Below are 15,994 nucleotides of genomic sequence, written 5' to 3' on the forward strand. Positions count from 1 at the left end.
CCATTCCTCTGTTGAAGGGCATCTGGGTTCTTTCCATTTTCTGGCTATTATAAATAAGGCTGCGATGAACATAGTGGAGCACGTGTCTCTTTTATATGTTGAGGCATCTTTTGGGTATATGCCCAAGAGAGGTATAGCTGGATCCTCAGGCAGTTCAATGTCCAATTTTCTGAGGAACCTGCAGACTGATTTCCAGAATGGTTTTACCAGTCTGCAATCCCACCAACAATGGAGGAGTGTTCCTCTTTCTCCACATCCTCGCCAGCATTTTCTGTCACCTGAGTTTTTGATCTTAGCCATTCTCACTGGTGTGAGGTAAAATCTCAGGGTTGTTTTGATTTGCATTTCCCTAATGACTAAAGATGTTGAACATTTCTTTAGGTGCTTCTCAGCCATTCGGCATTTCTCAGCTGTTAATTCTTTGTTTAGCTCTGAACCCCATTTTTTAATAGGGTTGTTTGTTTCCCTGCGGTCTAACTTTTTGAGTTCTTTGTATATTTTGGATATAAGCCCTCTATCTGTTGTAGGATTGGTAAAGATCTTTTCCCAATCTGTTGGTTGCCATTTTGTCCTAACCACAGTGTCCTTTGCCTTATAGAAGCTTTGCAGTTTTATGAGATCCCATTTGTCGATTCTTGATCTTAGAGCATAAGCCATTGGTGTTTTGTTCAGGAAATTTTTTCCAGTGCCCATGTGTTCCAGATGCTTCCCTAGTTTTTCTTCTATTAGTTTGAGTGTGTCTGGTTTGATGTGGAGGTCCTTGATCCTCTTGGACTTAAGCTTTGTACAGGGTGATAAGCATGATCGATCTGCATTCTTCTACATGTTGACCTCCAGTTGAACCAGCACCATTTGCTGAAAATGCTATCTTTTTTCCATTGGATGGTTTTGGCTCCTTTGTCAAAAATCAAGTGCCCATAGGTGTGTGGGTTCATTTCTGGGTCTTCAATTCTATTCCATTGGTCTATCTGTCTGTCTCTGTACCAATACCATGCAGTTTTTATCACTATTGCTCTCTAATACTGCTTGAGTTCAGGGATAGTGATTCCCCTGGAAGTCCTTTTATTGTTGAGGATAGCTTTAGCTATCCTGGGTTTTTTGTTATTCCAGATGAATTTGCAAATTGTTCTGTCTAACTCTTTGAAGAATTGGATTGGTATTTTGATGGGGATTGCATTGAATCTGTAGATCGCTTTTGGTAAAATGGCCATTTTTACTATATTAATCCTGCCAATCCATGAGCATGGGAGATCTTTCGATCTTCTGAGGTCTTCTTCAATTTCTTTCCTCAGTGTCTTGAAGTTCTTATTGTACAAATCTTTTACTTGCTTGGTTAAAGTCACACCGAGGTACTTTATATTATTTGGGTCTATTATGAAGGGTGTCGTTTCCCTAATTTCTTTCTCGGCTTGTTTCTCTTTTGTATAGAGGAAGACAACTGATTTATTTGAGTTAATTTTATACCCAGCCACTTTGCTGAAGTTGTTTATCAGCTTTAGTAGTTCTCTGGTGGAACTTTTGGGATCACTTAAATATACTATCATATCATCTGCAAATAGTGATATTTTGACCTCTTCTTTTCTGCTCTGTATCCCCTTGATCTCCTTTTGTTGTCTGATTGCTCTGGCTAGAACTTCAAGAACTATATTGAATAAGTAGGGAGAGAGTGGGCAGCCTTGTCTAGTCCCTGATTTTAGTGGGATTGCTTCAAGTTTCTCTCCATTTAGTTTAATGTTAGCAACTGGTTTGCTGTATATGGCTTTTACTATGTTTAGGTATGGGCCTTGAATTCCTATTCTTTCCAGGACTTTTATCATGAAGGGGTGTTGAATTTTGTCAAATGCTTTCTCAGCATCTAATGAAATGATCATGTGGTTCTGTTCTTTCAGTTTGTTTATATGATGGATCACGTTGATGGTTTTCCGTATATTAAACCATCCCTGCATGCCTGGGATGAAGCCTACTTGATCATGGTGGATGATTGTTTTGATGTGCTCTTGAATTCGGTTTGCCAGAATTTTATTGAGTATTTTTGCGTCGATATTCATAAGGGAAATTGGTCTGAAGTTCTCTTTCTTTGTTGTGTCTTTGTGTGGTTTAGGTATAAGAGTAATTGTGGCTTCGTAGAAGGTATTCGGTAGTGATCCATCTGTTTTAATTTTGTGGAATAGTTTGGATAATATTGGTATGAGGTCTTCTATGAAGGTTTGATAGAATTCTGCACTAAACCCGTCTGGACCTGGGCTCTTTTTGGTTGGGAGACCTTTAATGACTGCTTCTATTTCCTTAGGAGTTATGGGGTTGTTTAACTGGTTTATCTGTTCCTGATTTAACTTTCGTAACTGGTATCTGTCTAGGAAATTGTCCATTTCCTGAAGATTTTCAAGTTTTGTTGAATATAGGCTTTTGTAGTAAGATCTGATGATTTTTTGAATTTCCTCTGAATCTGTAGTTATGTCTCCCTTTTCATTTCTGATTTTGTTAATTTGGACGCACTCTCTGTGTTAGTCTGGCTAAGGGTTTATCTATCTTGTTGATTTTCTCAAAGAACCAACTTTTGGTTCTGTTGATTCTTTCTATGGTCCTTTTTGTTTCTACTTGGTTGATTTCAGCTCTGAGTTTGATTATTTCCTGCCTTCTACTCCTCCTGGGTGTATTTGCTTCTTTTTGTTCTAGAGCTTTTTGTGTGCTGTCAAGCTGCTGACACATGCTCTTTCCTGTTTCTTTCTGTAGACACTCAGCGCTATGAGTTTCTTAGCACAGCTTTCATTGTGTCCCATAAGTTTGGGTATGTTGTACCTTCATTTTCATTAAATTCTAAAAAGTTTTTCTTTTTAATTTTATTAATTATTTATATAAGTACACTGTAGCTGTCATACACACCAGAAGAGGTCATCAGATCTCATTATAGATGGTTGTGAACCACCATGTGGTTGCTGGGAATTGAACTCAGGATCTCTGGAAGAGCAGTCAGTGCTCTTAACCACTGAACCATCTCTCTAGCCCCTAAAAAGTTTTTAATTTCTTTCTTGATTTCTTCCTTGACCAGGTTTTCATTGATTAGAGCATTGTTCAATTTCCACGTATATGTGGGCATTCTTCCCTTATTGTTATTGAAGACCAGTTTTAGGCCGTGGTGGTCCGCTAGCACGCATGGGATTATTTCTATCTTTCTGTACCTGTTCAGGCCCGTTTTTTGACCAATTATATGGTCAGTTTTGGAGAAAGTACCATGAGGAGCTGAGAAGAAGGTATAACCTTTTTCTTTAGGATAGAATGTTCTATAAATATCCGTTAAGTCCATTTGGCTCATGACTTCTCTTAGTCTGTCGACATCACTGTTTAATTTCTGTTTCCATGATCTGTCCATTGATGAGAGTGGGGTGTTGAAATCTCCCACTATTATTGTGTGAGGTGCAATGTGTGTTTTGAGCTTTAGTAAGGTTTCTTTTACGTATGTAGGTGCCCTTGTATTTGGGGCATAGATATTTAGGATTGAGAGTTCATCTTGGTGGATTTTTCCTTTGATGAATATGAAGTGTCCTTCCTCATCTTTTTTCTTGACTTTTAGTTGAAAATTGATTTTATTTGATATTAGAATGGCTACTCCAGCTTGCTTCTTCTGACCATTTGCTTGGAAAGTTGTTTTCCAGCCTTTCACTCTGAGGTAGTGTCTGTCTTTGTCTCTGAGGTGTGTTTCTTGTAGCCAGAAGAATGCAGGGTCCTCGTTGCGTATCCAGTTTGTTAATCTATTTCTTTTTATTGGGGAGTTGAGGCCATTGATGTTGAGCGATATTAAGGAATAGTGATTATTTCTTCCTGTTATATTCATATTTGGATGTGAGGTTATGTTTGTGTGCTTTCATTCTCTTTGTTTTGTTGCCAAGACGATTAGTTTCTTACTTCTTCTAGGGTATAGCTTGCCTCCTTATGTTGGGCTCTACCATTTATTATACTTTGTAGTGCTGGATTTGTAGAAAGATATTGTGTAAATTTGGTTTTGTCATGGAATATCTTGGTTTCTCCATCAATGTTAATTGAGAGTTTTGCAGGATACAGTAACCTGGGCTGGCATTTGTGTTCTCTTAGGGTTTGTATGATATCAGTCCAGGATCTTCTGGCCTTCATAGTTTCTGGCGAGAAGTCTGGTGTGATTCTGCCTTTATATGTTACTTGACCTTTTTCCCTTACTGCTTTTAATATTCTTTCTTTATTTTGTGCGTTTGGTGTTTTGACAATTATGTGACAGGAGGTGTTTCTTTTCTGGTCCAATCTATTTGGAGTTCTGTAGGCTTCTTGTATGTCTATGGGTATCTCTTTTTTTAGGTTAGGGAAATTTTCTTCTATGATTTTGTTGAAGATATTTACTGGTCCTTTGAGCTGGGAGTCTTCACTCTCTTCTATACCTATTATCCTTAGGTTTGATCTTCTCATTGAGTCCTGGATTTCCTGTATGTTTTGGACCAGTAGCTTTTTCCGCTTTACATTATCTTTGACAGTTGAGTCAATGATTTCTATGGAATCTTCTGCTCCCGAGATTCTCTCTTCCATCTCTTGTATTCTGTTGGTGAAGCTTGTATCTACAGCTCCTTGTCTCTTCTTTTGGTTTTCTATATCCAGGGTTGTTTCCATGTGTTCTTTCTTGATTGCTTCTATTTCCATTTTTAATTCCTTCAACTGTTTGATTGTGTTTTCCTGGAATTCTTTCAGGGATTTTTGCGATTCTTTCAGGGATTTTTGCGATTCCTCTCTGTAGGCTTCTACTTGTTTATTAATGTTTTCCTGTGTTTCCCTAAGGGAGTTCTTCACGTCTTTCTTGAAGTCCTCCAGCATCATGATCAAATATGATTTTGAAACTAGATCTTGCTTTTCTGGTGTGTTTGGATATTCCATGTTTGTTTTGGTGGGAGAATTGGGCTCCGATGATGCCATGTAGTCTTGGTTTCTGTTGCTTGGGTTCCTGTGCTTGCCTCTCGCCATCAGATTATCTCTAGTGTTACTTTGTTCTGCTATTTCTGACAGTGGCTAGACTGTCCTATAAGCCTGTGTGTCAGGAGTGCTGTAGACCTGTTTTCCTTTCTTTCAGTCAGTTATGGGGACAGAGTGTTCTGCTTTCGGGCGTGTAGTTTTTCCTCTCTACAGGTCTTCAGCTGTTCCTGTGGGCCTGTGTCTTGAGTTCACCAGGCAGCTTTCTTGCAGCAGAAAAGTTGGTCTTACCTGTGGTCCTGAGGCTCAAGTTCTCTCGTGGGGTGCTGCCCATGGGCTCTCTGCAGCGGCAGCAACCAGGAAGATATGCGCCGCCCCTTCCGGGAGGTTCAGTGCACCAGGGTTCCAGATGGCCTTTGGTGTTTTCCTCTGGCGTCCGAGATGTGTGTGCAGAGAGCAGTCTCTTCTGGTTTCCCAGGCTTGTCTGCCTCTCTGAAGGTTTAGCTCTCCCTCCCACGGGATTTGGGTGCAGGGAACTGTTTATCCGGTCTGTTTCCTTCAGGTTCTGGTGGTGTCTCAGGCAGGGGTCCTGCCGCTCCTGGGCCCTCCCCCACGGGAGCCCAGAGTCCTTATACAGTTTCCTCTTGGGCCAGGGATGTGGGTAGAGGTGGGCAGTGTTGGTGGTCTCTTCCGCTCTGCAGCCTCAGGAGTGCCCACCTGACCAGGCGGTTGGGTCTCTCTCTCATGGGGTCTGGGAGCAGAGAGCTGCTGCGGGCCGGGATCTGCGGGTGTGGGACTTCCGGTAAACACAGGACGTGCCCAGTCCTAGAGGAATTCTGCCTCTGTGTGTCCCGAGCTCACCAGGCAGCTTTCTTGCAGCAGAAAAGTTGGTCTTACCTGTGGTCCCGAGGCTCAAGTTCGCTCGTGGGGTGCTGCCCACGGGCTCTCTGCAGAGGCAGCAACCAGGAAGATATGCGCCGCTGTTTACCTGTTCTTAATTTAACTTTGGTCAGTGGAATCTATCCAGAAGATTGTCCATTTCATTTAGATTTTTCAATTTTGTGGAGCACAGGCTTTTGAAGTAAGATCTAATAATTCTTTGGATTGCCTCAGTGTCTGTTGTTATGTTCCCCTTTTCATTTCTGATTTTGTTAGTTTAGATACTCTTTCTAGTTAACTTGGCTAAAGGTTTGTCTATCTTGTTGATTTTCTTAAAGAAACACCTCTTGTTTTCGTTGATTCTTTGTATTGTTTTCTTTGTTTCTAATTGGTTGATTTCAGCTCTGAGTTTGATTATTTACTGCCATCTACTCCTCTTGGGTATGTTTGCTTCATTTTGTTCTAGAGCTTTCAGGAGTGCTGTTAGGTTGCTAGTATGCAATCTCTCCAATTTCTTTAGGAAAGCACTTAGAGCTATGAACTTTCCCCTTAGCACTGCTTTCTTTGTGTCTCATAAGTTTAGGCATGTTGTGCCTTTGTTTTCATTGAATTCTAGACAGTCTTTAATTTCTTTATTTCTTCTTTGACCCATTTGTCATTGAGTAGAGAGTTGCTCAGTTTCCATGAGTTTGTAGGCTTTTTGTTGCTTCCGTTGTTAAAGTTCATCTCTAATCCATTGAGTTCTGATAAGATGAAAGGGGTTATTTCAAATCTTCTTGTATTTGTTGAGGTTTGCTTTGTGACTGAGTGTATGATCAATTTCAGAGAAGGTTCCATGAGGTGCTGAGAAGAAGGTATATCCTTTGTGTTTGGGTAATATGTTTTATAGTTATGCTATATCTATTTGATTCATGCTTTCTGTCAGTCTAATTCTCTGCTTAGTTTCTGTCTCAATGACATGTCCATTGCTGAAAATCAGGTGTTGAAGTCTCTATTAAGGTATGGGGTTCAATGTGTAATTTAAGCTTTAGTAATATTTTTTATGAATGTGAGTGCCATTGCATTTGGGGCATAGATGTTCAGAATTGATACATCATCTTGGTGGATTTTTCCTTTAATGAGTATGAGGTGTCCTTCCCCATTTCTTTTGATTACTTTTGGTTGAAAGTCTATTTTCTTATATATTAGAGTGGCCACTCCAGCTTCTTTCTTGGATCTGTTTGCTTGGAAAATCTTTCCCCAGTCCTTTACTAAGGTGTGTTTCTTATATGCAGCAGAATGATGGATTCTGTTTTTGCATCCATTAAGTTAACTTGTCTTTTCATTGCAGAATTTAGATCAGATTATTTATAAATGATCAATGATTGTTATATTCCTGTTATTTTGATGTTGGTAGTGGTAGTGTGTGTGTGTGTGTGTGTGTGTGTGTGTGTGTGTTGAGAGAGAGAGAGAGAGAGAGATTTCCTGTGTTTTTGATGTAGCTGAAATTTTTTATTTCTTTTATTTTCTTGGGTGTAGTTACTCTCCTTATGTTGGAGTTTTTCTTCTATTATCCTCTGTAGGGCTGGATTTGTGGTAAGACAGTTTAATTTGGTTTTATCATGGAATATCTTGTTTTATTCATTTATGATTGAAAATTTTGCTTGGTATATTAGACTGGACTGATGGCTGTGGTCTCTTAGGGACTGCAAGACATCTGCTCAGCCCCTTCTGGCTTTTAGGGTCTCTGTTGAGAAGTTAGGTGTCATTCTGATAGGTCTACTTTCATATTTTACTTGGCATCTTTCCCTTTCAGCTTTTAATATTCTTTCTTTGATCTGTGCGTTTAGTGTTTTGATTATTATGTGGTAGGTAGATTTTCTTTCTTGGTCCAATCTATTTGGTTCAATCTATTTGGTAAGCTTCTTGTATGTCTATAGGCATCTTTTCCTATTAGGAAATTTTTCTTTTATGATCTTGGTGAAAGTATTTTCTGGGCCTTTAAGCTGGGAATTTTCTTCTTCTTTCCCTATTATTCTTAGGTTTGGTCCTTTCATATATCCTATCATAATGAATACTTGTGTTAGAAACTTTTTAGATTTAGCATTTTCTTTTCTTTGACCAATGTATCAATTTATTCTATTGTATCTTCTATACATGAGATTCTCTCTTCTGTCTCTAGTACTCTGTTGATGATACTTGCAACTCTAGTTCTTGTTTTTTTTCCGAGGTTTTCCATCTCCTCAGTTTGTGTTTTCTTTATTCCTTCCATTTCCATTTTCATGTCTTGAACAGTTTTATTAATTTTCTTCATCCGCTTGATTGTAATTTCCTATTTTTCTTTAAGGGGATTACTTGTTTCCTATTTAAAGGTTTCCATCATCTTGTATTGCCTAGCTTAATTGTTCTCAAAGAGGCTCCACCCAGCAGCTGACCAAAACAGATGGGAAGACCCACAGACAAACATTAGACAAAGCTCAGAGTCTTGTGGAAAAGTTGAAGGTCCCAGTTGGGACAGAATCAACTAACCTGAACCTTTGGAGTTTCCAGAGACTAAACTACCAATCAAAGAGCATACAAGGGCTGAACCTAGGTCCCCCACATGTATGTAGTAGGTATACCTCATATGGGGTCCCCAACAACTGTATTGGGACTTACCCTGACTCTCTTGCCTGCCTGTGGATCCTGCTCCCTTAACTAGACTTTCTTCTCTGTTCTCAGTGGGAGAGGATCTATAGTCCTGCAGTGACTTGAGGAGCCAGGATCCATTTCCAAAAAAAATATTAGATGTCTCTTAAATTCTTGCTGAAACAATGGTACTGTCTTTCTACAAGATAACAGTTGTTGCTTAGCATAGCCAATGATTTGGATAAAGACTGTGAAGATATGAGAACCTTACTCTAGTTCTTTCCAAGGAATTGCCACTCATATGGATATCTTGGAGGAAAGAGGTTACCTGTGGCAATGTTCTCCTGGGTACAGTGGACTGACATGTGAAACTGCCACTAATTTCTGCAGCGGGAACACTGGGGGAACATGAGGTACCTGCCATGAAGACCCTGAGCACCCTATCTGTATCTGCCTTGCTGGAAATTCTGGAAGGTTTTGTGAGAAAGATTTCAAAGAGTGTACTTCCAACCCCTTGCCACAATGGGACTGGATACCAGCATGGAATCAAAGACTATTCCTGCTTCTGTGTGCTTGGATTCTAAGGCAGACATTGTGACTTGGAAATGGATGAATGTTTGTCTGATCCCTGCATGAATAAAGCTGTATGCTTACAAGATAGAAAGATACACACATGTTTGTCCTCAAGTGTATTCTTGTATGAACTATAAGTTAAAAATGGATGAAAATGAGTCCCAGCCATGTCTATACAGTGCCACGCATCGGGATGCTCTTGGGGTTCACTTCTGTGATTATGCACCTGGGTTCCTTGGAGACCACTGTGAAATCAGCTTTGGTGAATGTGCCAGTCAGCCATGTCTCCATGGAGGTCTATGTGTGGATGGAGGAAGCAACTCTCACTGTGTCTACACAAGTAGTAGATTCACAGGGTCACACTGTGAGACCCTGATGCCTCATTATTGGTCAGAGCCTGTCATGGAAGCAACATGTGAAGACACTGTTGACAGCTACATCTGTTACTGGATACACAGATGCTGTGGGTGAAATGAATATAAATGAGTGCAGTAGAAATCTCTGGGAGAGAATGTGCTCTGATGTCTTCAGAAGATCTATATTGTAGCTTGCCTTCCTCCTTCAACTACCTTGGAGCCTCAGGTTATATTTATATCTGTCATTCTGAACTCAGAGACAGGAGAATAACTTCTCTGAGAGGCTCCACTCATCAGCTGACCAAACCAGGCAGAGATCCACAGACAAACATTAGACAGAACTCAGGAAATCCTATGGAAGAATTGGGGGGAAGAATTGGGGAACCTGGAGAGGATGAAAACTCCAGAAAACCAACAGAGTCAACTAACCTGGGCCCATGGGAGCTCTCTGAGACTGAACCACCAACCAAAGAGCATACAAGGGCTGGGCCTAGGTCATCCACACATATGTAGCAGATATGAAGTTTGGTCTTCATGCAGGTCCCCATCAGCTGTAGTGGAGACTTACCCTGACTTTGTTGCCTGCCTGTAGATCCTGCTCCCCTAACTGAGCTGTCTTCTCTGTCCTCAGTGGGAAAGGATTATCTAGTCAGGCAGTGACTTCAGGTACCAGGGTGGGTTGCCTCCCTGGAGGGACATCCCCCTTCTCAGAGGTGAAGGGAAGGGGTTAGGAAGAGGGGCCATGTAAGGAGGGCATTGGTAGGTGAGGGGAGCTGAAATTGAATTGTAAAGTGAGTGAATAAGTAAACAAATTAATGAGAAAAGAAGAGATTATGTTTAAGGTCATTTTCTTGTGCTTCAGGTAGTGTCCAGGTGTGGGGTGCAGTTTAAGGCTACTGGGTGTGCTTTAAGGGGACTTGGAAGGCAGGGGCTTGGGGCAGGGTCTTGCCTGGTTGTCTTTGGTGGAGAGGAGGCAGTGTTGTGACTAGGAAGATGGAGCACTGGGGACAGGGTACTGAGAGATATTTTCAATCAGGATATTAGGACAAGACAGCAGCAGTGCCCACCCACTTTGACTAAGAAAGTACACATCATAAAAGTACACATAAAAGTACACATCAGCTTTACCAGTGTTGTATGATTTAGGGCTTTGCTCATTGCCAGACAGGTGGTAGAATGTTCAGATTTATATATTTTAATAGAAAATTAAAAGGATTAGTGATAACTTTTAATATTCCTCAGAAAAGAATTTAAGCACAGACTGAGGTTATTAAAAAGCAAGGGACAAGTGCTTCTGTTTAAGGAAAATATCCAGATTTCTTCACATTGGGCTTCACTAGTTTGTCTTCATTAATGACTCTATGTAGCTCTTTAGAGTTTTCCAAATTGGGCCTTATCAGATTATCTTCTTTAATGCTTTCTGTATTGCCCTCTTTGGGGGATATCATATTGGCCGCATCATAAATAAGCTTCAGCTTTTTGGTACGGAACATCTTAGCCCATTTTCGGAAGGTTTGTTTGACAGTCGAAGAGGCCATTCGATTGGCCATTTCCTTAAAAAGTTTACGGGTTTTTTCTACCAACTCCTTGATCAGAGGGTCTTCCTCCCGGGTCAACCGCTCAATAACTGTAACAGCAGAGGGATCTTTAGTTCAACGTCTAGATGACTTCAAGCAACATTAAGTCTAAGCAGTCACAGTTTAGCAAGCTACTTTCCTCTGTATTCTTCCCCTGTAACTCTTCCCTATCCTGATCTTTACTTGACTAATATTAACTATAAAATAAAGATAAAAATAGTTACAAAATTTATGGCAAACATATGTGCAAGGTGTTCTCAGTATTGTAAGGAAAGACTCATGTATATTGTATTGTGATAATCATGTAAAACATTGGAATGAGTCTAAGTGATTATTAATTAATAGGAAACTGATTAAAATTAAGGTTATCATACAATAAAATAGCACATGTATTCCACTATAGGAGGTCATGTTATAATCATTGGAATGAAAATACACATGTTAAACAGCCTTGAATTTGTAATGATCCTTCTGGGAATACAGGGTGAGCAATATTATTTTATCGTTTGGATAAAGGAAATAGAATGAAGAGGGATGCTTTTTGAAAAGAAGAGGATAAGATAAAAGGAAAAAGACAAAGATCTGAAGAAGAATTAAGGAGAAGTACAGTGCTCAGCACTGAGCAGGTGGTGAGAAGTGTTGAATGATTGAGTGACTGAATGGATGCAGGAGAGATAATGATGTCAAGTGGAAACAATGTAGCAACTGAACGGGGTGGGAGACACTGACAAGGGAGGAGACTGCATGAGTATAATGTGAAAGTTAGTGGGAGCTCATGAACTTCCAGCAGTGTTATGGAAATTTCTCTGAATAATGGTAGTTTTCAGATTATCTATCTATCTATCTATCTATCTATCTATCTATCTATCTATCTATCTATCTATCTTTCTATATCTATATCTATACCTATCTATATCTCTATCTATCTCTATCTATCTATATCTATATTTCTCTCTCTCTCTATATATATATATAGAGAGAGACAAGAGAGAGAAGGAGGAGGAGGAAAGGGGAGGAAGAGGAGGAAGAGGAGGAGGAAGAGACAACCAGAAAGATACCCTGCTATTTTCTTTATTTTTTTTGTTCTGGATTTATTTATTTTGTGTCTACGAATGGTTTGCTTGAGTGTATATAAATGTAGCACATGTGTGCCTGGTGCCCTAGGAGGCCAAAATAGGGTGTTGGGTTCCCTGGAAATGGTGTTGTGGATGGTTTTGAGCTACTATGTTGGTGTTGGTAGTTGAACTTTGGTGCTCTGCAAGAACAAGCGCTTCCAACTGGTGATCAATCATCTCTCTAGTTTCCCACTATTTTCTAATAAGGCAGTAGAGAGATGCTAAGAGAGAACCATGCCCAGAATCTAAGCCATTTGAAGCAATAACATTATTCTTCTCTTCCTCTTCCCTCTGAGTTCAATGTATGTTAGTATCCACTAGAATCTAAAATCCACGAGAGATGAGCCTACTTTATTTACTAGAGTGACCTAACAACTACATGGTGTTATTACAGGAAAAAAAATTACAGGATATGTAAGTGAATGACTCTTGACATTTCAGTAACTTCTCAAGGTTCTAGCATGATCATTAGATCAGACAATAAATGGCATAAATTTGGAGACTGAAACAGAGACAGAGAGATAGAGAGAGAGAAAAAATATATAAAATGACCCTTAACCTAGTCCCTCTCTTATAAGCCTTATATAGAACTCTTTTTTTTTTTTTTGGTTCTTTTTTTCGGAGCTGGAGACCGAACCCAGGGCCTTGCACTTCCTAGGTAAGCGCTCTACCACTGAGCTAAATCCCCAGCCCTATATAGAACTCTTAATTAACTAGAACCAAAGTAGTGAATTTATTTGGATTTATATACAAAAACTCCAATCTTACCCTCAATCATAATGTCAATTTCATCTCTGAGTAGTAAATGTTCTCCTGATTTCCCCAAATATCCTGTATGTAAGATATAAGCAAAGTTAGACCAAAATAAACTATCAAGTATATTTCTCTTGTTATTTCGCTAGATCTCAGGGTTTCCTTAAATTGTATTTTAGTGATTTCAAACAATTATTATTTAATGAAAATTAAAATATGTATGTGAAGAATGACTACAGAGTGTGAGCACACCTTAGTTATTGTGTGGGTGCATGCCCTGCAAGCATTCCACAAGCCTTTTGCAAGTTCCTTCATATTTGTACACAAATGTGTATGTTCCTTCACACAGAATGCATTTGGGGCTCTGTTATCTTCATTCAGCATAGCTTTGTGAAATGTATTCATGTTCTTTCCTGTTGCAATAACACATGCATTTCCATTGTTACATGCAGAGTAGAGATTTCTTTAAACAGCCTGGCCATTGGCTCATTTTGTTTATATATTATTTATTATCGACTGCTCTAGTTGATGGTGGGATTTGAGAGAATGGAGCTGAGGACCAAAGTCTTATGCAATAACCAACTTTATTCAGAGCAACAGACAAGTGATGCTCTGAGATTTAAAAAGTGACACACAATGGAGTATTACTCAGGTGTCAAAAAAGTTAACACTATAAAATTTGGATGGAACTTGAAAAAATAATCCTGAGTAAGGTAACCCAGCTGAACGTGGTTATGTACTTAATTATAAGTGGACATTAGCTGCAAAGTAACTAGGCTACAATCCCACAGAGCCAGAACGACTAAGTGATGACTCAGTGAGGTTGCATGGATCTCCTTGGGAAACAGGAAAGAGAGTAGCTTTTGTTGGTTGCCTGGGGGATGATGGGGATTAGAACAGGTGGGATCAGGTTGGAGTTGGAAGGGAGAGAGTACTGGGAGAAATGACTGGCACTGGTTGGGGGGGTGCATTTCAGGGCAAGATAGAAACCTAGTGCAATGTAAACCCCTAGAAATCTGTGAGGGTTACCCTAAAGAGGGTTACTCCTAGTACTGGGGATACAGAACCTGAACTGTTCATCTTTTGTAAATAGGCAAGGCTTCCAGTGGAGGGACTGGGACACCAGCCCAGCCACCAAACCTTCCCCTACAATTTGTCCTGCCTGCAAGATGTGCAAGGGTTAAGGTGGCAGAGAACTTGTGGGTGTGGACAACCAATGAGATTCAACTTGAGGCCCATGCCATAAGAGGAAGCCCATGACTAGCACTGCCTGGTAGGCCAGGAACCAGTGTCTGGATAGCCCAGAGACTTTACATAGAACCAAATATGACCAGAAAAAGTAAACCAAATGATTCCTAGGTAGTCCAGAGCCTAGCATAATCATCATCAGAGAAGCTTCATCCATCAGTTGATGGGAGCAGACATAGAGACTCACAGCAAAACACTAGGTGGAGCTCAGGTAATCCCACAGAGGAGGATGAAAGAGGGTTGTAACAGCCTGAGGGGTCAAGGACATATGAATAAAATGGCCCACAGAGTCAACTAACCAGAGCTTATACAAGGGCTCGCAAAGACTGAAGCAACAAGGCCTGCCCTTTGCTGAAGGGAAAGGAGGAGGAGTAGATCTGAGGGAGAGGGTAAGTGATGGGGGATACAAATTGGAAAGAAAGAAGTAAAAATATCACTATTTGCAGATGATATGATAGTATACCTAAATGACCCCAAAAATTCCACCAGAGAATTCCTAAACCTGATAAATAACTTCAGGAAAGTGGGTGGATATAAAATTAACTCAAACAAATCAGTAGCTTTTCTCTACTCAAAACAGGCTGGGAAATAAATTAGGGAAAAAACGCTCTTCACAATAGTCACAAATAACATAAAATACCTCAGTGCGGCTCTAACCAAGCAAGTGAAGATTTGTCCGACAAGAACTTCAAGTCTCTGAAGAAAGATCTTGGAGAAGACATTTGAGAAGACGTCAAAGATGGAAAGATCTCCCATGCTCATGGATTGGCAGGATAAATATAGTAAAAATGGCCATCTTACTGAAAGCGATTTACAGATTCAATGTAATCGCCATCAAAATTCTGACTCAATTCTTCATAGAGTTATTAAAAGCAATTTGCAAATTCATTTGGAATAACAAAAAACCCAGGATAGCAAAAACTATTCTCAGCAATAAAAGAACTTCTGGGGGAATCACCATCCCTGACCTCAAGCAGTATTACAGAGCAATAGTGATAAAAACTGTATGGTATTGGTAGAGAGACAGGCAGATAGATCAGTGGAACAGAATTGAAGACCCAGAAATGAACCCATTGATGTTTGACAAAGGAGCCAAAACCATCCAATGGAAAAGAGACAGCATTTTCAACAAATGGTGTTGGTTCAACTGGTGGTCAGCATGTAGAAGAATGCAAATTGACTTATCTCCTTATACAAAGCTCAAGTCCAAGTGGATCAAGGACCTTCACATAAAACCAGATACACTGAATGTAGTAGAAGAGAAAGTGGGGAAGAGCCTTGAACACATAGGCACAGGGGAAGATTTCCTGAACAGAACACCAATGGCTTCTGCTTTAAGATCACGAACTTACATTCCACTTTAAATGAAGTTGTGAAAATGTCACATTTAATTGGAAAATTTTAATGTTATTCATATTTTTCACCAGATTGTTTTCTATGGTTTTTAATTTGGATTTTAGAATTGAGACTTCACCTTGGTGGAATTTTCCTTTGTTGAATGTGAAGTGTCCTTCCCCATCTCATTTGATAACTTTGGGTTGAAAGTCTATTTTATTGGACATTAGAATGGTGACTACAGCTTGTTTCTGGGGACCATTTATCTGGAAAACCTTTTTTACAGCCTTTTCCTCTGAGTAAAAGTATTTGTCTTTGTCACTGAGGTTATTTCTTGTATGCAGCAAAATGATGGATCCTATTTGCATATCTAGTCTGTTATCCTGTGTCTTTTTATTGGGGAATTGAGTTTATTGATGTTGAGGGATAATAAAGACCAAGGATTGTTAGTTCCTGTTATTTTTCTTGTTGGAGGTGGTAGTGTGTGTGTGTGTGTGTGTGTGTGTGTGTGTGTGTGTGTGTGTGTGTGTGTTTATGTTTCTTTTCTTTTGGGTCTGTTGAGAAATGTTTAATTTCTTGTGTTTTCCTGGGTGTAGATACCCTCCTTGTGTTGGAGTTTTCCTCT

The 15,994-nt window shown here is 39.8% G+C and overlaps 1 protein-coding gene across 3 annotated transcripts in view; it reads right to left on the reverse strand.

The window, feature by feature from the left end:
• Window positions 1-10,513: 10,513 nt before the first annotated feature.
• Mroh9 (maestro heat-like repeat family member 9) overlaps window positions 10,514-15,994 on the reverse strand; it is a 55,305-nt gene continuing 49,824 nt past the window's right edge. For all 3 annotated transcript variants that reach the window (XM_008769707.4, XM_008769708.4, XM_008769706.4), the window contains exons 20-21: window positions 12,802-12,864; window positions 10,514-10,968 (exon numbers count right to left, since the gene is read on the reverse strand). In XM_008769707.4, coding sequence (XP_008767929.1) covers window positions 10,640-10,968; window positions 12,802-12,864 — 392 coding nt within the window. In that variant the 3' untranslated portion in view covers window positions 10,514-10,639. The remainder of the gene's footprint in view (window positions 10,969-12,801; window positions 12,865-15,994) is intronic.

This window comes from Rattus norvegicus, chromosome 13 (genome assembly GCF_036323735.1).
Source record: "Rattus norvegicus strain BN/NHsdMcwi chromosome 13, GRCr8, whole genome shotgun sequence".
Taxonomy (NCBI): Eukaryota; Metazoa; Chordata; class Mammalia; order Rodentia; family Muridae; genus Rattus; species Rattus norvegicus.